Source organism: Vanessa atalanta, chromosome 3 (genome assembly GCF_905147765.1).
Source record: "Vanessa atalanta chromosome 3, ilVanAtal1.2, whole genome shotgun sequence".
NCBI classification, from domain to species: Eukaryota; Metazoa; Arthropoda; class Insecta; order Lepidoptera; family Nymphalidae; genus Vanessa; species Vanessa atalanta.
Window position 1 is genome coordinate 13,490,294 of NC_061873.1, and position 27,018 is coordinate 13,517,311.

Here is a 27,018-nt window from a genome sequence, read left to right on the forward strand (position 1 = left end):
ATTTATTTGAAAAATATTTTAACAATTATAGATACAATTAATATCATTTATAATACCTAATAAAGATTGTAATATTATTGTCTTATTTAGTATTTTTTACTAAGCAAGAAAGAAATTCTACATCGATTAAAAATAACTTATTCAAAGTAAGTATTAGATTATTTAGAATTTAAGTAATGCGAAAAAGTTTTATGTTTTTTTTACATTTTTATGGTGGTGTGTTGTTATGTGTAGGTACTACTTAATACCTGTTAAATTAGCTTGTAAGTGAATTGATGTCATTTATTTGATAATTGAACATTTGCTTAAAATGAAAAATAAATGTTATTTAATATCAATGTTTTATTATTCTCTTGAGATTTTTTTTACCTCATAGAAAAATATCGGATATCTTCTGTAGTTTTCCGAAAGCCGATTACCTAAATAAACAATAGCAAAATTGTTGACTAGAAATATCGTTTAAAAAAACATATTTAAAGAAAGAAAGAAGTACTTAATAGATAACTACTAAAATAAATAATTAGTACCTCTATTTGTATTAACTTAGATTTTAGCTATTTTTAAAAAGTCCGCTCATAAATTGTTTTTGTTTTCCTTATCAAACCCAGACCAATCGCTACTCAGTCGACAATGAGAGAGATCAGCAACTTAGCTATCAGGAATTATTAACCAGTCAGAGACATTCAAAGTTGCTATACTTCAAATATCTTACTATTTTAGTAATTTGAATTTTATTTACAATTACTAATAATGGAAAATAGTTTTATGTAGTTTTATATATTATACTAATCTAATATAATATTTGAGATAAATAATGTTAATTTGAAAGCGCTTTTCTGATTAATTGAAATTTAAAAACAATTGTTATGAGCCCAATTTATATGCATTTGTATTGAGTGTGTACCAAATATTCCGGTTATTATATATATAATACATTTTAAATTACTTTAGAAATTGTTCAGTATGTAACACCCATTTTTTAACATATATTATCGTATTTTATAGACAAAACACTGTTTAACTTCCAAACATGTCCAACAGTTTCCAACATTAATCTTGGGAACCAAGATATATCTTATTTACACTGGCTCACTCACCTTTAAAACTGGAATACAACAACACTTAAGTATTGCTGCGATGAGTCAATGGTACTTATCTACCTATTCAAACGACTTGCAACGGCAATGTTTAATGTTTTAAATAAATACCCTTCTTTTTCATACTAAGAAATAGTTGACATTTCAATTGCTTCCAAAATGACTTTTGTAATATTTCTTTGTCAAAAGTGATTTTATTGAATCAAATAGTTGTTTTACTATTTATACAATTAATTGAAGAAAAAATCAAACGTCATTAGTTCTAAGCAAATCTGCTAAAATATTAATTTAAAATAAATCTAATCTTTAGTTGTTTTAATAAAAGAAAACTGGCAACATTTCTCAGCTGTCTGTAAAGAAAAATGAAATGACATTTGCATAGAGAACTCAATTCTTACAAAATCATTTTATTGCAACGTACTTGTGAGACTGTTCGGGAATAAATTGTTTTAAATAGCTTGTTAATCACTTTAAAATGACTCGGTTAAGGTTTTGTTTGTTTGCCGCAGTTTTATGCAGCCTAACGGTACTAGGTAAGTTGTACATTTACTAAATATTGTCGAATTCTTTGTTGCTTATCGCGTTACCATACGTCGTTGTTTTCGTTTTAACATTTTGCGCGTTATGGAACAAAGGATTTTTCGTCTACCTTCGCTTGTATGATCATAATTTTATCACATTATCAGGTCAAAGCGATTTAACTTCGCCAAAAACGTCGACAATAGAGGTGCCGTTGCCTTCGGAGTTGACAAGCTTACAGCCGGAAATTAAAACGACTACAGAAGTCGCTACGGATCCGACAGATACGACGCCAGCACCAACCACAGCTCCGCCGTCGCCGAGTCCTAAGCCTAAGCCCACGCCGCCTCCATCCCCAACACCTACTCCCACAACACCAGCTCCTACCCCAGCACCAGGCCCTCTTCCCCCTCCTCAACAGGGCATATGGTCGTACACTGACAAGAGCAACATTACTTGTGTCCTGGTCCAGTTTGCAGCTCAATTAAATGTCACATACACCAAGGTGGAAAATGCATGTGAGTTACCTATTTAATTTAAATTAATTAATAAGATATTTTAATGACACTGATAAATCTACACCTTGAACGACTTGTGAAAATGTATTTTTACTAAAATTACAGTTCATTTCTATTCATTTCTACACTATTATTGAACAATCTATGATCGTTACACTGTATTTATACTCCTATCCCATAATATACATTATTTATTAGATTAATATAACTGTATCAAACATTGCAATCAGAACTATAGTTTAATGGGCTTTTATTAGTAGTTTTAAAAATAAATTTAATTGAATAAAAAAATTAACCAGATAAAAATAATATTAAAGTGTAACTGCATGTACACTTCATTAAAAACAAATAAATTTAAATGTACACAGTATTGAATTATTTTAGTGAGATTTGTATATTTTTATATACAGAACTGTTAGTGAAACTGTCATAAATATATATATATATATATATATATATTTTATAATATCATATGATTGAGTAATTTCATAATTTCACGGAAATTTCTAGCAATTGCCAGGAGTTGAAATAGTCATTACATAATCTTATTGTATCTTTATATTTTTTATTTAATTCAGCAATATTCACAGTTTGCATATTTTTAGGGAATCTGTTGTGAATCTGTATGACATTAGCCTACAAAGGAGTTACTGACTCTAAGCAGTCAGTCTATTATTTAAATTCGTATTTTATACTATGGATTTTAAGTAACACCACATAGTTATTTTGAAAAATGATTTGTTTGATACAAATGGTTAACCATTTTATTTAAAATAAACAACTTTTTTGTTTCTCTAGAACAAAATTACAAAATTGCAAACATGTAAGTTCCTTATAATTTGAATAGTATATTTAAATACTAACTAATGGATTATATTAGAGAAGAATCTTTATTTGTATGTATTTAATTTAAATTGTATCTGTAACCTTACATCATTGCTGGTTTCTCATTATTCTAGAAAGAATATCTTTTTAAATCAGAAGTTTTTTTTTTTAAATCTTTCATTCATACTATGTGTACATGTAAAAAAACCTTACTGCAGATTTTAATGTTTGGATATTTTGTAATCTACATTCCGACCTAGGTTAATTTTAATTAAATATTGCTTTTTTTTTAATATGTGGTCAGAAGTAATCTACTACCTTTCCGAAAGGCTTTTAATTAATAAATTCGATCTATAAAAAGATGATTTTAAAGACTGTAAGAAATTTCATAAACTTAATTGATTGTGTTCTCATATATATATCATAATATTTGTGATATTAGTGTTCCTAAATATATTTTTTATTAGAGTATATAGGCTCAGTTGCCATTCACACTTGGATTTAAGTTGATGGCATATTGCCGTTCAAGATACAATATGTGACATGTTAGTCATATCAAAGAATTGTTTACAAACAATATAGAGAAGTATTTCAATGCATATTAAGCATAAATGTCCCAGTGCTGGACTATCTCCTCTTATTTTAATTAAAGGCTTGAGGCCTATTCCACTTTGTCACTCCAATGCATATACCCATGTGGAAGATATTTATCAAAAACATACCAGCTTCCTCACTATATTGTGCAACGGTTGAAATACAAACTCAAGTTAAGCTAAGATGATATAGTAGTGCCTTTTGGGTTTGAATAATATGTTTAAGATTCATATATTCTGTCAATTGGACAATTTCAGATCATATCAGGCATAAATAAACCTATAATAAAAACAGTACATATAATTATGTACCTTGTGTAATACATATAAATCCACTTCTCCGTACAATATCACAACTGCAAACTTTATTACATTGCACTTTGTTGATTGAGTAATACTCTAGTTTCATAAAAACAAAGATTGAAATAATTGATCATGAACAAAAAGCAGTTAAGAACATTAAAAATCTAGCTCTTACTTGATACGCTTACGTAACCTGAGCAAAAGTATGTCTTTGTACGTCAAGTAATGGTGTCAAAAATTATGACTCACTTTGTTATGAGAAAGTCATCACATGTATAATATGTATTTGGTCGGCTTATATTCTGTTTTTGTGATGATATATTTAATTAGTGGTCGGACGCTCGAATGTCCCAACTGAAGATGACATTTAACAATTAACAATGACAATTTTAATAATTTAATTTTTGTATCAACCTGAAGAAGTAAGGTATGTCCCTTGTGCCTGTAGTTACACTGACTCACTCAACTTTTAAACCGGAACTTAACAATGCAAAGTATTGCTTCTTACACAAAGACCTACCACCGATTTAGTTAATGTAGTGCTATAGTTTTTATTGTTACTGAATTGAGGTAGTCGATACATATTCTGGGTCACGTATAATGGTATGTTAATATGGTCTATTTTTTCTGCTAAATTATTTTCAAGTAAGTTGTGAATAAGACAATAATCTTACTATTAGAATATCATGATGAAGAATGATTGATTTTCTGTTTGATGTGACGATAAGATCATTTTATAGACTTTTAATTACATTTTTATATTACTCTTTGGAGGTTTCACCAAATTGGATTAAAATTCTTCAAAAGATTAAATATTCTCACACGTATAACGATATAGACGTATAATATATGTCAGACCCTTTTGTTTAAACAATTCGAATGATATATGTATAATTATCTTTTTTCAAATATACTCTCAAAATATCTATCTCCATTTCATGTATCTTTTTTTTTACGAATAGCCCAATGATCTAACCTAGAATACTTATCTAGATCGAATCTAGTTTAGCTATTAAGACTGTTGTTATAAGTACATTGACTGACCACTTAGGTATCATTATAAAGCGCATCTGCATTTGGTCTGTGCGTTTTTGATCAATAATGACCATTAATATTCCAATTCCAATTCCTTTTGAGGGACTTCTCCTATCTACTGTTTATGAATTTTTTTACAAATTTTGGCCGTAATCCATTTTTATATTGATTCAACTATGAGTGCCAATTTATGTGATATAACCATTTCCCTCTAGCTCTGATAAGAGTCGAACAGTTATTTCCCTGTTAATGTTATACAATGGTTCACTGCTATTTCATACAATTGATTCTCTGTAGTTTTTATCGCATAATGCGTTCTATTCAAGCTGTGTGTACTCGCAAGCGTTCTAGAAACTTCGCGGAAAATAATTTTTGCACATGGCAACAATTTAATTTTTTTTAAATCGTATTCGGTCCAAGGAAGATTTTATTGATTTATTTTTCTTTATTTCGTAAAAGGTTTCAACTTTTAAGGCCAACACGTTTCTTTATATAATTATAAATGAAAGAAGGTTTTTTTTTGTTTCGATGACGCTGTTTCTCGTGTTTACGTTAGAAGCTATTAATAAATTATATTTTAAGTGTAAGCATTTATTAATGTGCTTTAGTAGGCTATTTAACATTACCTTATTGAGCATATGTGTGTAATAGTTTTTAGATTATGTAAAACAAATAAATAGTAATAACGTTTATAAAAGAATCAGCTTCATTAGTCCCACTGCTGGGCAAAAACGTTCTCTCCCTTAAGAGGTTAATAAGGTTTTATACATTTATTATCCTATATACATACATAAGTATAAATTAAATAAGCTTCTGTAGCTTATCGTTTCACGAACTGTCTTGCTATGATAACGTACCAAGTCACCTTGTATTGATATTGTGCTCAGTCAGACCTCCTTCCATCCTGAATTTCTGAATTTGACTCAATTACTAATTATTGTTTTTGGGCAAAGTATTCATCTCTATAATGAAAAACTATACATATTTTTAACTGTGTCTTTTAATCATCTTAAATTATTTTATTTCTCTTGTGGTATGCGTAGAGGCTTGATCAAAATCATCTCTTACGTCGCCAACGCGCCTCCCATTTTGGAAACTAAGATGTCTTTTAGGCTGTAGTTACACTAGCTCACTCACCATTCTAACAGGAACACAATAATACTAAGTATTGCTGTTTGGCGGAAGACTATCTGATGAGTTAGTGAAACCTACCTAGACTAGATTCAGATAGACATAGGGCTTGCACAAAGCCCTATCAAGTAAATTTTATTTTTTGATAATAAAAAAAATACAAGATAAAGTTTACTGTACGATAAATTAAAATATTTACTTGGTGTTGGCTTTCTATAATTCTGTCTGAATAGGTAACATCCACCCATCACGTGTTCGTGCTACGCAGTGGATTAAGTTTCCCCATCCCCAATAACAGATTCATTTGTGGGACAATATACGTTGTGACTTTAAATTTAAGGAATCTGATGGAAAAGATATCTTAATAATTTTCGCCGAGAAAGACTGAGGACAGTGGTAGTATGTATTGACGTCGACTACAGATTTTATAAATTGACCCCGAACGGAAGGAACGATTTTATCGCATAGATTATCTTATTGAAGTATTTTATGTAATAGCTGCAAGTTGCAACGATACATAAAAATTGTCTGCTACAGTTCCGTTGTCAAATGTTTATTTCTTATCATTTTGTAATTATCGTCTGCACATGTAACTATATATGATACGCATGCACGACTCATGTGTAAATAAAATGGTCAGAGAAAAATACACATGTACTGAAAATATGTTTTGTTTAAATACGAATATTTATGAATCATTTTTTCTTCTTTTTACATTTATAAAATATGAATTAATATGCCTTTCAATTCACGAGTGACTTTAAGTCTTATCGCTTCAGGTAAAAACACCTAATTTATTTTGAGTATTTTTATCATTGAGTATTTCTGTTTTAGGTATAGTTTTTTAATGGGTTTTTTTATTTCTGCAGAATAAACGTATTATGTCGCTCGTCGAACGTTGTATAGAGAGATATTGAGGTATTGATGAGAGATGTTGAACGTAGCGTTCGAGATACTTAAATATGTATAAAAGTTTGTCAGTACCTAATTACGTTATGAAAATAAATAAATATTTGTGTTATGACGTCCTATGCTACGATATAGTTGCCTCATATGCAACGCTAAGATCCATCCAGCATTACGCACTCGCGGATCCATAAATATCAAAGTTCACAAAACTTTGCATTTACATATTAGTAAGAATGCATCTGAATTTAAGGTTAGTTGCAACTAGTAGTCACATTAGGAATAAACGACCGGCTTCTGGCTATTTGCTTGTTAGTTTAATAGTTGTAAACAATTACAAAAGACAATAAAAAAACACGCCGAGTTTCTTTCATCGGTTCTTCTCAAGTTCTTGTCAGACTATTGTTTATTCCGAACCGGTGGCAGTTTCCAATTTGACACTCGATAAGCAAGTGTAAATACGGTAACTGTGTGGTACCTCTTCTCGATTAAACCGCGGAACCGATTTAGATGAAATTTGGTATGGAAATAGTTTGCGTCCCAGGAAAAGACAGTCTAATTTTGTTAATTCTGCTCTCCAGGTCGTAAAATTGCACCACATTTAGTGAGCTGCATGTAGTTTTTAAATTTTGTGAGGCTAAGCCTAATCCACATCAGTACAGCTAGTATTGAATAAAGTTTTATGATTGATTTTGCATGATCTATCAAGACTTATCGATAAGAAAAACTTGTTACATTTCCATAAACTCAGTATAAAAATCAATGAATTCTAACTTCCAGTTTTTTTTTGGTTATCTACGTTCAAGTAACTATTTATCAATGTTTTGATACAATATTATTTAATGAAATACGATTCATTCGGTTCTGATATGCGTGTGTGTAGGTATTTAGTTTATCAAGCACGTCGGATCAGCGCCATTAACGATAAGCTACAAATCAAATATAATAATATATACAACGTTGAAGTTTTAGGGGACATGTGGAAAATATAAGGTAATATGTATCGTATCTTAAGACTTTTGGCTCCAAATAGCTGTATTGTTATGTTTCGGATTGAAAACCAAAACAACCTGCAGGTCAATGAACCAGTAGACCATCTTATATTGCAAAATTGGTAACGTATGATCGGTGTAAGGTGCAGAGCACTATAATTCTGTGCAGGTGTAACTTAGGAATACTACCAGTTTTGTAAGAATAAGGAACTAAAAGTACTTTGTGGTAGGGCTTTGTGCAAACCCGTCTGGGTAGGTACCACCCACTCATCACTCATCAGATATTCTGCCGCCAAGCAGCAATACGTGGTTTGCGTAACGAACCAACCGAACCAGGGTAACTAGAGGCACAAGGGAGCTAACATCTTAGTTCCCAAGGTTGGTGGCGCATTTGCGAAGTAAGGAAGTTGCAAAGGTATGGTTAATATTCTTTACCAGTTTCTATGGTAGTAACAACTTACCAGATGTTCGCCACAGATGATCACACAGATCGATGTTCGAACAGCGCCAATGTCTACGGGCGGTGGTGAATATTTTAGACTTATTTTTAATTTTATTTACAGAGTAATTTTGAAAGTTGGTCGAACTATTTGCACGTGTCTCAACTATAAAGAAACAAATAAACTGACCTACATACTGCCTGCTTAAGTTCCAAGTATTTTAGTCGAGAACTTCCATATGCAGGGGACGTACCACTAGTCCTAAGAGTGTAAACATTTACGGATAACATCGTTAAATGAGTCACTCGATCTGATATACTGGAAATTGTGATCAGGTTTTGTGAGAGCGAGCGGGTGCGCAAGCGCATGACTGAGGTCAGTTAGTCGTTTTGTAGGTTAATATGTACAAGGAAATATCGGAATTTGATTTTTAATCCCATTAAATGTATTCCTAAAGAGAAGAATTTTATAGTAGATGTATAGGGACCGGCAATTCGGTTACTTGATGATAAATGGAGTCACCACTGTCTATAGACATTGGCGCCAATACGCCACCAACCTTGGGAACTGAGGTGTTATGTCCATAGTGGCTGTAGTTACACTCGATCACTCACCATTCAAACCGAAACACATCAATACTAAGTGCTATGATGAGTGGGTGGTATTTATCCAGTCCGACTTGCACGAACCCCCTTTGACCGAGTAGATTATATTTGGTTCAGTTAGAACGCGTACATCTTAACCGATGATTTCGGGTTCAAACCCAGGCAGGCACCACTGAAATTTCATGTGCTTAATTTGTGTTTATAATTCATCTCGTGCTCGGCGGTGAAGGAAAACATCGTGAGGAAACCTGCATGTGTCTAATTTCAACGAAATTCTGCCACATGTGTATTCCGCCAACCCGCATTGGAGCAGCGTGGTGGAATATGCTCCAAACCTTCTCCTCAAAGGGAGAGGAGGCCTTTATCCCAGCAGTGGGACATTTACGGGCTGCTAATGTAATGTAATGTATGTAAGAAAGGAAATAAGAAAAACTAGACAAAAAAGCAATAACATCGAAACTAAAATTAAAATCAAACGTTTTGGTATGAATGTCAACAATGTATTTACATAAAAGGCGCGTTAATCTAATGTTCCATCGTCGACCGTGATCTGTATCGACCTTTTAATGCTGACATTGAAAATCTGAACGATTTTCGATGATATTTTTAATCGCTAACGGATCACGAAAAACATCTAACTGAAATAATCGACTTAGTATAAAGTTTAATAATCATCATCATTACATAGTCGCTTACCGCTGTCTGTCCCGTTGTATGCTTAGATCTTTAAAATTACGGATTTTGATGCGGCTTTTTAATAGATAGATTGATTGGTTGATTCAAAAGGGATAGGGGATGTATTATACATATAAACCATATGTATAATACATCCTCCATATAATAGAGAAACACTGATAATTTTTGAGGTTTTTAAAGTGATGTCGCAAATAAAGCTAAGCCTAAGCTGAAGCCTATGAGATACACGAAAATAATGTACTACGGTATTGTACACCTTAAAAAGGTAATCAGAAAAGTACGCGAAGGTATATGTCTATCTCTTTCGGATAACCCACAATAACCATTTTTTATCCTTTACTTATTACGAGAAATAATGGCTTATTTTCGAAGCAATTTAATTAGTATTGTCTAATGACTAAAAACTGTGAACGTTGTAAGACATTCTGTAGTATATTTAGTATCAGCATAGCACCCGTGCGAAGTCGGGGCGGGTCGCTATTACTTAGTAAAGCAATCGTTTATTTGAAAGGATGTTGGGCAAGGATGTTTATTTTCGAATTTCTGATACAAAACAATCAAGCAGGTATGAAGCTTAATCTATGAAAGTAAACATTCCTTTGTTTTCAATGTCAAATTGATATTAATCATGTTATAATTATTGCGAAAACCATTTATTTTATTATACTATAATATGATTTATAAAAAACTTATTTTGGAATAGATTGTTTTATGTATAAGAACTTTGTGTAAGCCCTTCTGGGTATATAACGTCTAATAGCAATAATTGTTACCGTTGTGTTCTGGTTTGAAGGGTTAGTGTGAGCGGTGAGCCAGTGCTACTACAGGCACGAGGGATAAGGCGTCTCAGTTGCCAAGTTTGGTGGCGCATTGACGATGCAAGGGACGTTTAATATTTCTTTCAGTGCCATTGTCTATGGGCGATGCTGATTTGTCACTAGATGGCCCATTCGCCAGTCAACTAACCTATTTAATAAAAAAAATACCTCGTGTATGATTATAAATACGAAACCATATTATATATGTGTTTTGAATGCTCTTCAAACGTTCTTAAATAACTTAAGTAGTGTGACGTTAACCGATCCATGCGTTGGAGCGTCGTGGGGCTTCAGTGTGGTTTAGACAGGACTAATCAAATATTGACCCCGGGTGCATTACAGGCCACGTGATCATAGACGATCCAATACAACTAAAGAACATTTATCTATGCTTATAAATAACTTAAATATTATAAAAGTTTGAATGTTTATTTTTGGTTGAACGCTGTCAGGAACTATTGGTGCGATTTGAAAAAAATATTATATTATACAGTAGCCCATTGGTCGAGGTAGGCTAAAGGCTTTATGCCATCACGCTATGACCAATAGGAGCGGTGTATCAATGAGAAATGTTGCAAGAACGGGGGAATATTATTCATTTTGAGATTTTCTTTTGCCTGCGCTGCGTAAACGGTTAAAGTTTCGCAAAAATCATTTATGTCGGAATCTGTATTAGGCGAGGGAAGTCAGGACAATACAGAGTAGCCAATTGTAATTTCAGTAGATTAAGATGCCTATGCCAGATAATAGTGTGATTATTTTCCGTGACAGATCAATCTTTAAAAAAAAAAGAAATAATATCATATGCCATATAAAATAATATTAATTATAGTTTTACAAATTATTGAAAAATTATTACTATAATTATTTTGTAAATAATAATGTAAATTTAATAGTTTCTGTGTTATATATATGTTGTAATAATATAATATAATTAATTATATAAAATCATATGACATAACACCGTCTTGGAGGCTTGGGTTACACGCTAACACAATAAGTCAATATGCATAGAAATGTCGTTAGACCTATAAATGACAGATACATAAAACATTTCCATAGACAATCTTCATTCAAACATAAGATATTTTTTATAATTTTTAAAGTTTAATCATAAGTGCAACGACCCACCGACCTCTGTATCGTATGTTTATTCGAACACCATTTTTTTTTAATCCGTATTTTGTCTTAGGAACAACCATTGACCTTTCAGACTGTGGTGGTCACTTCGGCTATTTTGAATAATATTTAAAAAGTGAAGGAAACCTGCATGTGACGGATGAAAATCTGCCACATGGGTATCATCCTGCATTTGACCAATGAAGTGGAATAAGCTTGGTGTGTAATATAATAATACACGCCAGACAGTGGCACTTAGCAGTTTCATCAGATTTAATTTAGTCTATTGACATAATAATCGTGAAATTAATGTTCTTGAGTATACCTCAAAACTCATGACTGCATTGTTATCTATAGATAACATTAGCTTAGACAGTTAGACAATGTAGACAGAAGTTATTAGTAAACTAATATTATGAATGCGAAAGCAACTCTGTCAGTTACGTCTATACACTTAAACCATTCAACCGATTTAGATGAAATTTGGTATTGAGATAGTTTTGAGTCTCGAGAAAGGATACAGGCTGCTTTATAATTGAACCCTCGAGGAAGTAAAATCTGGGATGACGCTTTGTATGCTTCAGGTAAAGTTATACACTTCGCAAGCCAAAGCCGCAGGTTCAGCGAGTAGTTTATAAGATAAATTCATTTGAAATATTACTCATGACTTCACAGTCGTTAGTCAACGTTCCCGTAATAACATTCGCATTGTGCTTTATCGTTTAGGGGGGAGACTACCTAACTATCATTTGAGGATATGCTACATGACCGTTTTCCAAGTAATAAAATATATTGAATTACTCTGTATGTTATATTTAGTTGCGCTGTTATTTTTATATGTTCTCATGTTTATATTTTATATAATGTATATGCACTATCAGTCAAGGTTGCGCTGTTGGAAATTAAATTATATCTTTATGATTGTGTGTTTTACGCGCGACATATTCTTATAATTACTTAGTAGTTAGCCTTTTAATGATTCGAATCGAATAAGTCAAAGAATAAGGGAACGATTAAAATTAAAAAAACTACCGCTGCAACGCACCAAATTTCGAACAACGACGTCTTATAGTTCAGATAATGTGACGATAGTCTGTTTAATGTGTATAAATAATTCAATACAATTGATTTCAAACTAAAAAAAAAATGTAACAAAAAACAAAGATACAAGTATGTCTTGTAATAAATAATTAGTTTTTCAATAACGTCAGAGTGTGAGTCACGCGTTTACTATTAGAGTATTGGTTTCTGCGTTTCTTGAACGTGTATAGTTTCATTACGAAAGGGGAATCCTGGTGTTTTTTTTTTTTAATTGTATTTACGTAACTCGACCGCGAGTCACTCTTTGGTCCGCTCTGAGGGGCCGTTGTGCTGATAACTCGCTTCCATACTTTTTTGTTATATTTGTATCTCGACAGACGTGATCTTCGTGCCTTTCGTCTATCTTATATTTATCAACTTTGTTTAATTTTGTCTGCATTTTTATCACTCTCATACTCGTACTCATCTACTTAATAAAATCTAACATACTTATATTGTATACAAAAAAAAAAACTGCAGTTGTGGACAGAGATAAAATTAATGTGCTTAGAGTGATCTCTCCGACAACCTTTGTATGGTATGTGATAGATATATAAATTATTAATAAAACGACTTCCTTCGTGGTACTACTATGTGCAAGCCCCCCCTGGGTAGGTATTACAATGGTTTGTAGGTTAAGTGTAGCTACAGACACAAGGGACATATATGATAAATTATTAACATTCCTGACAGTACCAATGTCTAAGGGCAGTGGTGATCATTTACCAACTGGTGTCAGATTGCCTAATAATTTTGCTTACGCCTAAGCCGTTGGCTTGTTACTTAAGGCTAAGAACAATAATAAAGTTATAATTATAGGTTAAAAGTAGAGTTATAAAGTTGACTAGGTAGCGTTTAATACAAAATAGTAAATGGATACTAAGTTGGCTAACTCCAATATATATGACATATAAGTGCTAACGTGATACAGTTTTGGCCAGGATACATGTACTTATATTGATTGAAATAAGTTGACCTTGCTCGTTTGGGTCACTGCCAGCTGAGAACATAATCGCTCAATTTCGAACAACAAAGACCCTTAAGATCCATCTCGAAAAGCCTTATTGGCAAAGTGGAAGAAAGTAAAGTAATCGCTTTAGACATTTCACGATGTTTTTCCGTCAGATTCGTTTCACGTTTTATTCGTTACATGTCCGCTTAGTTGATTCTTAATTGAGTTACGTTGTGGTATAATATTCTTATCTAAAGAGGATGGGAAAGGAGAAGTGACATGAGAAGAGGAAGATTTAAAAAGTCAAATTTTTGATGAAGTAGTTGTCCCTCGCGGCTTCGCTGTCGTTTAAGGGATTTGTCGTGAGGATTTAGATATAAAATGTAGCCCATGTCTTTACTTGGGGTTCATGCTTGCCTCATATCAAATTCGGTTCTGTGGTTTTGCTGTTAAACTATTACAGACAGACAGTCACTTTCGCATTTAAAATATTAATATAGCTGAAACACAATTTGTCTGTTTCGTTGCGTTCGCTAAGACTTTTCAATTGATTCAGAAATGTGAAATTGGACGTTAATAAATTTGGTGTTGGCAAAGAGAGATGATTAAACTAGTAAAGATGTCTTTCTTGGAAGATAGAAAAATGTAGGTCAGGTTTAATGAGAGAAGGCGTTTGAAGTGCTCTACGTCATGTCATAATCGTAGCTTTGTAATTTGAAACAAGAAAACTTCAAAATCAAGTATTTCTCAACTTGTATATTGTATAACAGTCTTGAGGCGTTAGGATGTTAGAAGTTGTGAGGGCTATGTCTTGAAAATGCTTCATAGTTACCTCTAGCTTAATGAGCTGGTTTACGTACTCACTCGCTAGTTATTTTTCCTACCGAATAAGAATACCAAGTATTTTTAAGGTTATGGTCCTTCAGTGACAGCGGCTGGGCGATGTGGCCATTTGCAATCAGTAGACCTGCCTGTCTGTTGGCCAAAAATTGACCAAAAAAAAGCATTAGTCTAATACATATTTAACCTTTTGAAGTAATTTTGAGAGTTTGGAACTTTTTATAGGAGATAGTTTTTTCATTTTGATCTGTTTATTTTTATTTGAGTACTCGAATGTAAATTATTTGTTTTATAGAAACTAATGCTCGACTTTTGAGTCATGTAACATGTTGCTGAGATGACCCAGTTCGAAACTTAGACTATGATTGCAGGTGTGCTTAATTTTTGTTTATAATTTGTCTCGTGATCAACGGTGAAGGGAACCGGCATGTGTCTAATTTCAATGAATTTCTGCCACATGTGTATCCACCAACCCCCAAAAAGCAGCGGTGTAACTAGCTCCAAATCTTCTTAAAGGGAGAGTAGGCATTAGCTTAGTAGTGGGACATTTACAGCTTTTACTTTAATGTCTGGCATGCATTCCAATTGTCATGGCGTTCGCTTGTTCGCCATATAAGTTAATGTGCTGCAAACTAGATGGCTTGTTGAATGTTACGTCAAAGTGGATATTATAAAAACTTCACCACATGGCACGACATAAAATAATATATGGATAAAATAAATATATGGAAATATTGATCGGCTAAACAGCGTTAGGTGATATTCCAACATCCATAAACACTGTAAAACAAAAGACAGATGCGTGTGCGCGAAAATAATTTAACATGAAACTAAAGTGCTACAAGTTAAAGCGAATACAAATTCCCGATAGTGCGAAACGCTTTGTATTCACTTTTGTTTCATGTTTATTAATTTTAAACACCATTTGTATCGGGAAGAGAGATAAGAGTGCTTGATGCATACGTTTCATTGTCAATGGATGTAAATAACAATTACGCCAGCCCACTCATATCTCACATTACAAAACAAAGGTTTACTTAATCAATAAGATCGTTAATCGTATTAACAAACCACAACTATTAACTGAATGTCATATTGTATCTTAATAGAGTATTTTATTTAAAAAATCAATATTTGATATTATATTTACACGGCAATTTAATGCACACCTAGCTGGTAAGACTTTGAGTTCTGTAAGATACCACTTCGTCTACTTCTTGACGTATTGAAAACCAACTTGAGATAGATTTTAATACGCCTATCATTTAAATGTTATCATTTCTATCGACAATATCGCACATTACTTTCACAATCGTGTTCTACGATGAGTTTCGATTTTTTTTTCTAACTTTGAAATAATCTAGAATAGTTATATCGGTCGTCGCTAATATATTCGCATAATTATAAGTAGGTAACTTGTGTCGGCCGCAGTTTCGCTCGCGTTGTAGGGATTGATTATAAGGCATAAAAATAGCCTGTTTCGTCCTTGGATTTCGAGCTTATTACATAATAAATTTCATCAAATTCGGTTGAGTGGTTTGGCCGTGAAACAGCAACAGACAGATAGACTTTCTCATTTATAATATTTGTAGGTTTGAAGGCTTTTAACGGCTGGATAGATTTTAATTCAATTTAATACGGAAGTTAATGATGTCCTGGAATACGAAAGAGGATATTTGTTACGGAATTCAAATTTTTGTTTTTTTTTCTTTTTAAATTGTTTTTATTTACAGATTACTCGAAAACGAAAACGTTGTAAATGTTGATTTAGGTATATAGAGGTTGGTATTATGTTCACATGTTTTCGTTTCGTTATCGTTTTTTAGAAAATCGATAAAAAAAATGATTACATTGTAATTGTGAACGCAATTATGTAAATTTTTCCTGTTTATAAATTTTCGGTTTGAGTCTGTTTATTTTTTTCATATGAGTACTTTTATTTGTATTTACTACGTAGTATTTGAGATAAGAACTGTAAAGAAATATTTGATCTGTATCAAATCGTATTCATGAGGTCGTAACTCGTTGACACGTTTGATATCGTTAGTATAAAATATTGCAACAGTGAAACAGGAGTATTCGAGCAGAACGCATGACTCACGGAACACGCCTCGTTTACAGATATTTGTATTGATTCAATGACACTCATTGATAATAATATTAATAATGTCGGACTTTTTTTATGTAAAGAGAGAAGCCGAGATAGTCCAGTCATAGAATACAAGTGTATATTATTATTATTAGTGAAATTGTCTATGTCTAAATCGCATTGTCTTTGTAAAATAATGTCGCTTCCCACTATATTTCTATCCCTATGCTTAGATCTTTAAAATTACGCAACGGATTTTGATGCGGGTTTTTTAATAGAGTGATTTAAGAGGAAGGTTTATATATATGAAACATGCATAATATAGTATTTTTACTGATTATTTTAGAGGTGAACCCTACGAGATAGATCAAAATAATGTACTAAAGTATTTCACACCTTATTAAGGTTTACAAAAAAGTCCGCTATGGTATATGTCATCTCTCAGGGATAGTCCACAATAAGCATTTTTTATCCTTTACCTTTTATGAGAAATAATGGCTTACGAAGCGATTTTAAGCAATACAGCATTGGTCCTTATCCAATTAATTACCCTGAATACATCGTGCATTTAATATAGATCAATGTGGCCCTTTAAAGCATGTTATTTAAATGAATATTTTAGAAGACATTATAGATTCAAAACACAAACATAGCGGTTTGTATTGTCTAATGACAAAAAAGCTTTTAACTTTGCAACTACATACTTTATGAAGTATATTTAGTATCAGCATTGTATAATATATAAAATAGAGTAAATAATCAATGATAATATATATTTGTATATTACTATTGTGTTTATCTCGTAAAATATCTTAATGATATCTTGTCTACAATTTTTAATTTAATGTTCACGTTTACTTACTGTACACTTGTGTACAATTCGTTATCACAATTGTGTTCGAGTTGATAGCGATAGGATACCGAGAAACAATGGGTTCATTTGCAAATTTTTTTATTCGTTAAAAAGTATAACCTGCATGTGCCTTTAATACTTTTTTGTGTCTCTCATACGTACGGATATGTGTAGTATATTATTTCGTATGTACCGTCAATCACCGCGAACTATAGGAATGTTTTACCTTATGTGGCGTGAATTCCCAGTAATTAAACTGGCCTTATTTCCTTCGAACCGGAACACAGAAATTTATATTAATCGTGGTTGCCTACGAGCTGATCTGAGGGCTAACACCTAAAACGCGAGCGAAGTCGCAGATGACAACTAGTAAACTATATAATACAACATATCTTTAGGACAGACGCACATAGACGCATCGCACACTCACACACACAAAAAGCAATCAGTGGAGGGGAAATTTTTGACTATTTCGCTATACATGTCTTCATAATCTTAGTTATTTTATCGTCTTAATGATAAGAAATTCTAGTACTTCGACTGCATTGTAATCAAATTCGTATTCAATAAATATTCTCGGGGTATACGGAGAAAAAATCAATGGATCTCAGCGTTATGCAATTTAATAAATAATTGATGATAGCCTTCATTTTAATATTATTATTGATATAATAGAGATATAAGCGTGTCAAAAGTGATTGATTTTACTTAGGACTTACTATTTTTTTTTATTTATAATATAATTAACTTTTGTAACTCAGTCAATACTATAAGGTTTCAAGTGATGTCAAGTTAATTCCCGTTGAGTTTCTTTCGCCGGTTCTTCTCAGGTCCGAGGTGTTTATTTCCGAAGTGGTGGTAGATTTTTGACTATCAATATGCGAGTGTAACCGTTCTATAATGAATAAAGAATTTTGACTTTGACTAAGGTATGATTCTATGTTACGAAATTTAGAACTCTTGGTGAGGTTTCACTGTATTGCGGCATCGAAATATTAATATTAAAGGACGAATTGTACCTAGTAATAGGTAACCGGGCAAATAGGCCATCTGATGGCAAGGGGTCACCATCGCCCATAGACTTTAGTGCTGTACGAAATATTAACAATCCTCACATCACACCAATGCGCCACCAACCTTAGGAGGTGACATGTTATGTCCCTTGTCCCTGCAGCCACTCTGGCTCACTCACCCTTCAAACCGACAAAGCAATACTAAGTACCTATTGCAGTTTTGAGGAAAAAAATGTATCTGATGAGTGGGTGGTACCTTCGCAGACTGGCTTGCACAAAGCCGTACCACCAATATAATAATTTGTTTATGTTAAGTAATTGTTTTATTTGACATATTTTAGTGATGACAGACAGTGAATACTTATAAAAAAAATAATGCATATAATATAACAACACTAGCTACCCGAAACCGGGAGCCGGGATGGTTCACTCGGGTACAATAAGGGTCTAAATAAGACTTAGATTGGAGGACAAACATGAAAAGAAAGATTTTGTTTTTTTTTTCGGCTAGGAAAGTTGAAATAAATATTTCTTTAGTGTGTAGTTATCGAGTGTTTGACATTTATTAGAACCAGTGCGAACTGAAATAACGAGCACCGATCTATGTATGTTACCATGTAAGACAAATTTGTCGTTGTCAAAGTGACTCAGTCGTAAAGGCTACGAAATGTACTCAACATCGTTATAAGGAATTGGTTTTTTTTTTGTGGTGAGCACGGACAATTGAAGTTGTTGTTAATTACTGTAAGTACATACTGTAAGTACAGACATGATGTGTTTGAGATGAGGTTTGTCGAGAGGTCGGATGCTTATTTTTCGAAATGAGGAGGGATAATATTTACTGAATTATCTTTTAGGGAAATACTCCTTATTTCGATTTACCGAGGGTTCGTTTTCGAAAAAAATATCTAGATACACGTGTAAAGGATGTTATGATAAATGTATCTATGTGTGTTTACATTCACAAACATAGTTCTAATAATGATTGCACTTTAGTCACGGATTGTACGTTAATTTTTACTAATTTATATATATTTTTATGATACGTGTTTTATTGAATATGACACGTATTATTCACACGTGTCTCCTTATATATGTAAGACATAATACAATAAATGATATTAAAATATGTACCGGCAACGTTATAAAATGTCATGATTCAAAAAACATAAATATTCGTTAATACTTAAATACAGTCATACGTACATTTTCAGTGACGTCACGGAACGAGGAAAACTGTTCTTAATAATTTTAATTTATTTATATTATAATAACACGTTAGGTAAATAAATGTAATGTAAATACATAGTACAGTTTTGTTTAGTAAATACTAAAGCCACTAATGACCTTATATATGAATATGTAGCGGTTTAGTTATATATAGATTTCTCTCTTTCTAAGAGCAGTAATTTGAGATAAGATAGACGGAGACAACACTATGTCAACAACACATTAGCTTGAAAACAATGTCGAGTAATTTGCCTAAATCTGGTGATAAATTAAATACACGGACTACCCAGTAGCGTACGCAAAATGTTATGTATTTTTTTTTTTGTAAATTATATTCAATTTTAGTCAATATACAACTATTATAGTGAAAACGATAAAGACGAATTTTTAATCAGAGTTTACGAGATAATTTTAGATCTTAGTGTATTTCCTTTAAAGTGAAAACTGGTTTCTCAAGGCTCTTTAACTATTTTTAGATGTATTAGTTTTATTAACGCAATTGATTAATTTAAATTACGGTTGATCATATTATTTTTGTCTTGTATAATTATCGGCGACGGTAGAGGGTACGATCCGTTTTATTGTTCATCAATTAACCCACAAGTGGTACTGGAATACGAGTTGCGTTATTACGCCGCGTCTGCCAGTAGTCGGTGGCTGGGTTATTGAAGTTATACAGAATCTTATTATACAAAGTAATGAAACTTTTAAGCAGTGTTGCCGTGAAATTACAGGCGGTCTTTTTTGTTGGAATGAAGTTCGTTCTTAATTTAGAATGTAAAACTGTTATGCAATGTTCAAACGTCCCTGGAGACAGTACACAATTATGACCTTCCTCTTCTACTTTCGAACAACTTCTGGTTTAATTTAATCATACAAGACAATCTATTATACACACTAGATACATAAGATGACTAAATTATACAAATTTGGTATCCAATTATACGAGTCCTGTATTACGGCCAAAATGACCATTCTCAGGGGAGACTAGCCAACAGTATAAATAGTAGAGTGCTTAAATGTATTCGGACATGCAAGTGCACTCTAATACTTCGAGTGGAAACAGTTCAGGGGTAGAAACAAAGGCTTTACGTTCGAGAGTTAAATCATTGTGGCTTTGAAGCTTCGAAGTGCTTGTATTAACATATTGGTTTGAGGTCGAAATTTGAACCTAGGATATCTTTATATGGACTGAACGATGTTCCAAATTAAATTAAAACGCGAAGACTGAGCCCTATCAAATAAAACATTTGGTGGTAGTTCTATATGATGTCGTCATCAGTCATTAATCATTACTGATCAGATATTCTACCGCCAAACAGCGATCGATAATTTGTATTGTTTCGTTCCGGTTTAGAGGGTGAATGAGCCAGTGTAACTATAGACGCAAGGACTTAAACATCTTGGTTTCCAAGTTTAATGTCGCATATTTATTTCTAAATGTACAAATATCTGTTTGCACTCTTGATTCTTGAGGCTCGGGTGACTCACTTTCTCCACCTACCAATTCTACAAACAAAAAAACCACAGCATTTTTAATACATAAGATTACATATATGTTTTTATCTTTACAGCCACCTCTCTTGCCTATGTTCTCCTCAACGTGCCACCATCGGCGATTGTCGTCGACGGAAGCTGCAACACCACAGATCAATGGCTGAACATCAGCTGGCCGGTCAGCAATGCCACGGACACAACATTCAACAACATGGTGCTGATATTCCACAACAATGAAACAACAAAGACATACTCTCTCCAGAACCTCAACGTATCTCTCGCGGCGGAAGTGTTCCCTGACGCATGTGAGTTTAATGTATTTTTTTAATTTAGTGTTATGCATTTATTATTCTCGGACTGCTATTCTAACATAGGTTATTTTTTTCATGATAAAGAGAAAAGAAAACTATTTATCTATCTAAGAAATATTCATTAATTGAGCACGGCAAAAAGATTTACGCTTGGCATTTCTCTCCAGCCATTTCTTTCGCTTTCACTCTGGATTGCTGTTAATAATAAACGACTAGCAGTACTTTTATACAGTCCTTAATTACATATATCCTCGCTTAAATATATTTTTATGGAACTCTGTAATAATAAATCAATAGTTTTGTGATAGCGTCGACAACTGCAACAGTTTCTACTTTCGTATTGTTTGAACGCTATTAATTTAATAAAGGCTCGTTGCTGTGACAATAATATATCTATGGTTTGTATCATAATGTCACTTGGTATCCGTATAATTTGACAATGTTACCGTATTACGTCCGCAGCGTCCAAGGAGCCCGTGGAGCTGTGGCACGGCGTGGAGTGGCGCACGCCACTCGCCACGTCGTACCGCTGCGCGCCGCCCACGCAGCTCAACATGACGGCCGACATCACCAGCGTCGTCGCCACGCTCACGCTCTCGCAGCTCCAGGAGGAGGCCTTCAGGAACTCCACCAACAAGGCCTTCAGCGCCGGTGAGTAACCGCCCGTCAATACCAGGCTCGGCTGAATCTCTTCTTTCCCGTTTAAAGGCGAAAGTATGAAGTCATCGTGGTCATGTCCGAAGTGGTAGATGTACACGTGACAAATCCAACATATGCAGGTTTCCTCACAATATTTTCCCTTTTTATGTTCACCTTTGTGAAGGTATATACTTCGACCCCCTCCAAAAATCTTCATATGTTAACTTTATTCGTAAAGAGTCGTGTTGATTATTATTATTAGAATTAATATACAAATATTGCTTAAGATTATTAAACTGATGATTATTTACGGATCTTAAATGTTTATAAACATACGGTCGAGATTTCCGGGAAAGAGGTACACGGGACGTAACATCTTAGATACTATTTCTTACAACGCCAATGTTGAAAGCAAAATTATTTTTTTTTATATATGTATTCGATTGGATAGCTTAGACGGACCCGGTAGATGGCGCTAGCATGAAAATCAATAATAGGCCGTTTTAGTTAAAAATTAACATATTTTATTATACATGACAATATTAGATTATTAATAAATATATAGTATATGTGTATGTGACGTCACATGTGAATGATTATTATTGTATTTGCTATCGCAGTGTAGGCACGTTACGCCCGATAGCCGAAAGTCAGCGATTTATATAGACTATTATAATTAACATTACAGTATAAATAAATGGCTGTAAATAAGGAAGATAATTTTAGTTGTGTTGATTTAATACGATTATATATTTTAAATATATATATAACGTTATCGTTGAAAGAAAGAATCTTGAGGAAACTTTGCAACGTGTCAAATCTATTATATATTTAAGTTAATCGACTGGATTTAAATAATTTATTTATAAAATAAAACGTGTTTCAATTGGATTTATCGTTCGCTCGTGTATATTCATTCTTTTATGATCGTGTGAACGCAAAGATATTTCGACCTCGGTCTCTTGCGCTATCTACAAATAGTATAAAACAAAGTCCCCCGAAATGTAACCGCTTGTGCGCGTGCAGCGCGCGAGTGCGGCGGCGGCGACGTGCCGGACGCCGTGCCCATCGCGGTGGGCTGCGCGCTGGGCGGGCTGGTGGTGGTGGTGCTGGTGGCCTACCTGGTGGGCCGGCGCCGCTCCGCCGCGCGCGGGTACCTCTCCATGTAGGTGAGCAGGTGAGCTAATAATACTGTTTTATTTCATTGTCCTTGAAATACAAACACTTTTGCTTGAATTCAATATTATTGCTTGTGATAGTGAGCGAGTTACAAACGGACATTTAAAAAAAGAATCGCGAGCAGCATTTTTTCGTATTGTGCGCGCTCTAATCTGAGAAACTACACCACACTACCACATCGACTGTTTTTGGTTTATTATTTGTTAAAATGTGATTGTCGGTTAAGTAAATATGTCCTCAGCGTTCAGGACAGCACTCAAATAGTATATAATTTCACTTGGTGGTAGAGCTTTGAACAAGTCCGTCTAGTACCACCCGCTCATCAGATATTTACCACAAAACAGCAGTACTTAATACTAAGTACCAATTTTGTTTCCAATTGAATGGGTGAGTGAGCTAGTGTAATTAAAGGCACAAGGGACTCCACATCTTAGTTACCAAGGTTGGTTGCATATTGGTTATATGAGAAATGGTTAATTTTTCTTACAGTGCCATTGGTGAATACTTACCATCAGGTGAGCCGTCTGATGGCAATTTACTCGTCCACCTGCCTATACAATACCATAAATAATTGACATAGATAGGTCTTGAAGCAGTCGTAACGACAATTGAGTGACACCTACTCACTCACGAATACGATAATATTTTGAAAAATAATTTTCTGAGATAGTCAATATTTTACGAGAGATTTTTTAAAATTTAAAAAGAAAAAACAATTCGTTCTATTTACAAACATAGTAATACAATTGTGTGTTTTATTTAAATTTTCAGATGGAACATGGAGAATCGACGTACGTAGTAAAATAGCATAGAACTAACACCATCAATCGATCTTCATTTCATCGCATTAAATATTTACACAATTATAGACCTTATTTCAATAAACGCTATGATGTATTATGTAAAAATATATGACTCGTCGCAGACCTTAAACTCTTTTCTAAAATATTAAATTGCTCAATATTAAAACTGGCAACACTCGATATACAACATGTTTAGTAAAAAAAAAAAAAACAAAAAACAATCGTGTCTTAGTTCCATCTATTGTATCGAACATCGTACGAGTGATATAATCTCAATTTTTCAAAACAACATAATAATTACATATTATTTGTAAATTTTGCTAAAATTTCATTTATATCTTAGTTATAAATTCAATTAATAATATTATTGAAACCAGATCGGAATGATCTAACGATTCGCTGATAGAACTCTCGATATGCGAATTAAAAATGTCTATGTATAATGATAACGAAATAATATATAAAGATGTGATGTTATTTACTAGTTTTAATGAAAGAAATTTAAACAATCTATCATTTTAAGCTTGTCGAGTTTTATTTAATCAATTCCAAAGATTTGATTCGAAAATATTATACTTCGGTATAATAAATAATTATAACAATTTTGTGATTAATGTTTGTCCATATGAATAAGAATTAATGAACGCTATCGACTCACTATGTCTTCTATACTTGATAATAAACATTCTGGACGATTTCATGCGACTATATAATTTAAAACGATTAGTTAATCTGTATTTTTTGTCTAAGTTTCAATTGTATGTAGTAGATAAATGTTAGTTGTATCGGTTTATGGGTTTTTAATAACGAAATTGTCCAGATAACATCCCGATTGGTGTGACTGACTGGGTGGGTGAAATGGGGGGCAATAGAGCTGACCGCTTCGTCACTCCGACGTGACAATGAAACTCCCTTCCATAAATGCTGATTATTTTCAACGATTGCTTAATATCGGTGAGTACGAAGTGATCAGCTGTTAAACTATTTGTGATGTGCACATAATTATATTAAAATAAATGTTTTTTATTGCCAAACTCGGCTTTTATTTCCGAATCTCATACAATAAATACGTACACTATTATATACACTTATTATATTTACACTTTAATCTATTGAACACGAACGCTTATGAGCTAACAGACACACTCGCAGACATTTAACGGTTAAAGGCGCCCCTTTGAGATTTGATAAAGAAAATTTTCACTAAGACCGAATACAGACGTATAATTTATTCCAATCGAATAAGGATGTAGATAAACTAACCTTAGATAAACATAGTACATGAGATTTGAGTATTGCCCTGCTATATTATGCAAAAAGTTGTTGATTAATACATCCTTAGATATAATATAAACAACACTATTACACTACTACTTCTATCAACTTTAATTTTACTGCTTTGATAATTAATTCGACCAACCGTAATGAATATCATAGATAATTCAAGACCAATGATATCTCGTCAATTAACGTCAAAGTTTGCTTTACTCTTCCTGTGGTTGGAATAAACTAAGAGTGCATAATGATTTTATGAACCGACTTATGTGAGGACGCCAGCGCGTCATCTTCGGTCTCGCTTCCTCTTAAAGCCTTTTGGGCTGGAGAAAGTATGGCCTCCTCGTTGCTCTAGTTGCCGCCATGACAGTTTGCGACCAATCGCAGAATAATTCTCTCCAGCGCTCCCATAAGTACTGGTCTTCTATGTACGTCTGTATTCGCTGAAGCTAAGTACCCGTTAAATGTCTGAGTGCGACAAGTATATGAATTTAAAAACAATTATCAAAATTTTATAAACAAATATCGAGAAGATTTGTACCATCTGGACGTGAAACTTGGATTTTAAAATTTCAAAGTCATATTTATCTACAACGTTTCCATATGTAACGTTTAAGTTTCACGTCTGTAACGTGTGAGTTGCATGCGTTTTATTATTTATTTCTATTAAAGCTGAACCCTATTTTTAAAATATGTACAAAAAACATTAAACGTCAGATTAAATTAAATCTATTATAACTGATTACGCATTCTAGTGACTAAATATATATTTAAATGCAAATTTATTTGATCGTAAACATTTCATACATAAGTAATAGTGTATTGATGTTTAAAAATTACAAAATTATTAAAGTAAAACTTATTTTGGCACGATGTCAAACTTCAAGGTCGCTTTTGAGTACGTCGTGGATGAAAACGTTTTATGTTGCAACGCTTATTGAGTGCGAACGCGTACATATCATAAGTTTCTCCCAATTTACTAATTACAATAATAATATTTTATTTAATCAAATTGAGGTAATTAGCTGGCTTGGTAACTCAGCTTTACATACTATTATACATTTTTTTCGGTATGTAAACCTAATTAATTTTGTAAAATAAATCATTTTATTACAAGAAAAACAATTACTATTCTTATTATTATTGATGCGAGTAGAGCTATTCTGTAACAAAAAAATCGGAACTCACCATAGAACACGACGTCACAAAGTGACATTCGAAATGAACAATTATAATAATTAAGAGAGAAATAGGGTATTAACTTCGATTGGCAACATTCCACGAGTGGGTACGAAGTGAGTACAGAATTGCGCTGATGAACTGATTTATTTTCTACTTAGAAGTTCGACTCGATCTTTGTATAATTATTTAATAGTATATTTTTTTCGACATTATATAATTGCTCAGTTTGCCTTGTCAATGGAAACTGATTAATACCGTTTATGATAAAGCTAGTGCGATGTTATTAATTCAAGTTTCGCACTTCGCCCGTATATTTTCACAAGGAAAAATATAACTTCTAAACTCATTGAGTGTTGTTACGTTGAATATTATTTCTTTATCCATTATCATAATTATAAAATACGTTTTATTAAATTGAACTAAATATATTTACAATTATCATACGAATACTGTTTGTTATTAGTAAGTACGTTAGCTT

General features: G+C 33.0%; 1 protein-coding gene across 1 annotated transcript; it reads left to right on the forward strand.

Moving 5' to 3' along the window:
- The first annotated feature begins 1,461 nt into the window (after positions 1-1,461).
- Positions 1,462-25,117, forward strand: LOC125077003 (lysosome-associated membrane glycoprotein 1). Its single transcript, XM_047688773.1, has 6 exons — positions 1,462-1,630; positions 1,784-2,134; positions 21,229-21,456; positions 21,925-22,113; positions 23,128-23,278; positions 24,052-25,117. The coding sequence occupies exons 1-5, from the start codon at positions 1,573-1,575 to the stop codon at positions 23,268-23,270; spliced, it is 969 nt and encodes a 322-aa protein (XP_047544729.1). The 5' UTR covers positions 1,462-1,572; the 3' UTR covers positions 23,271-23,278; positions 24,052-25,117.
- The last annotated feature ends 1,901 nt before the right edge of the window (positions 25,118-27,018 follow it).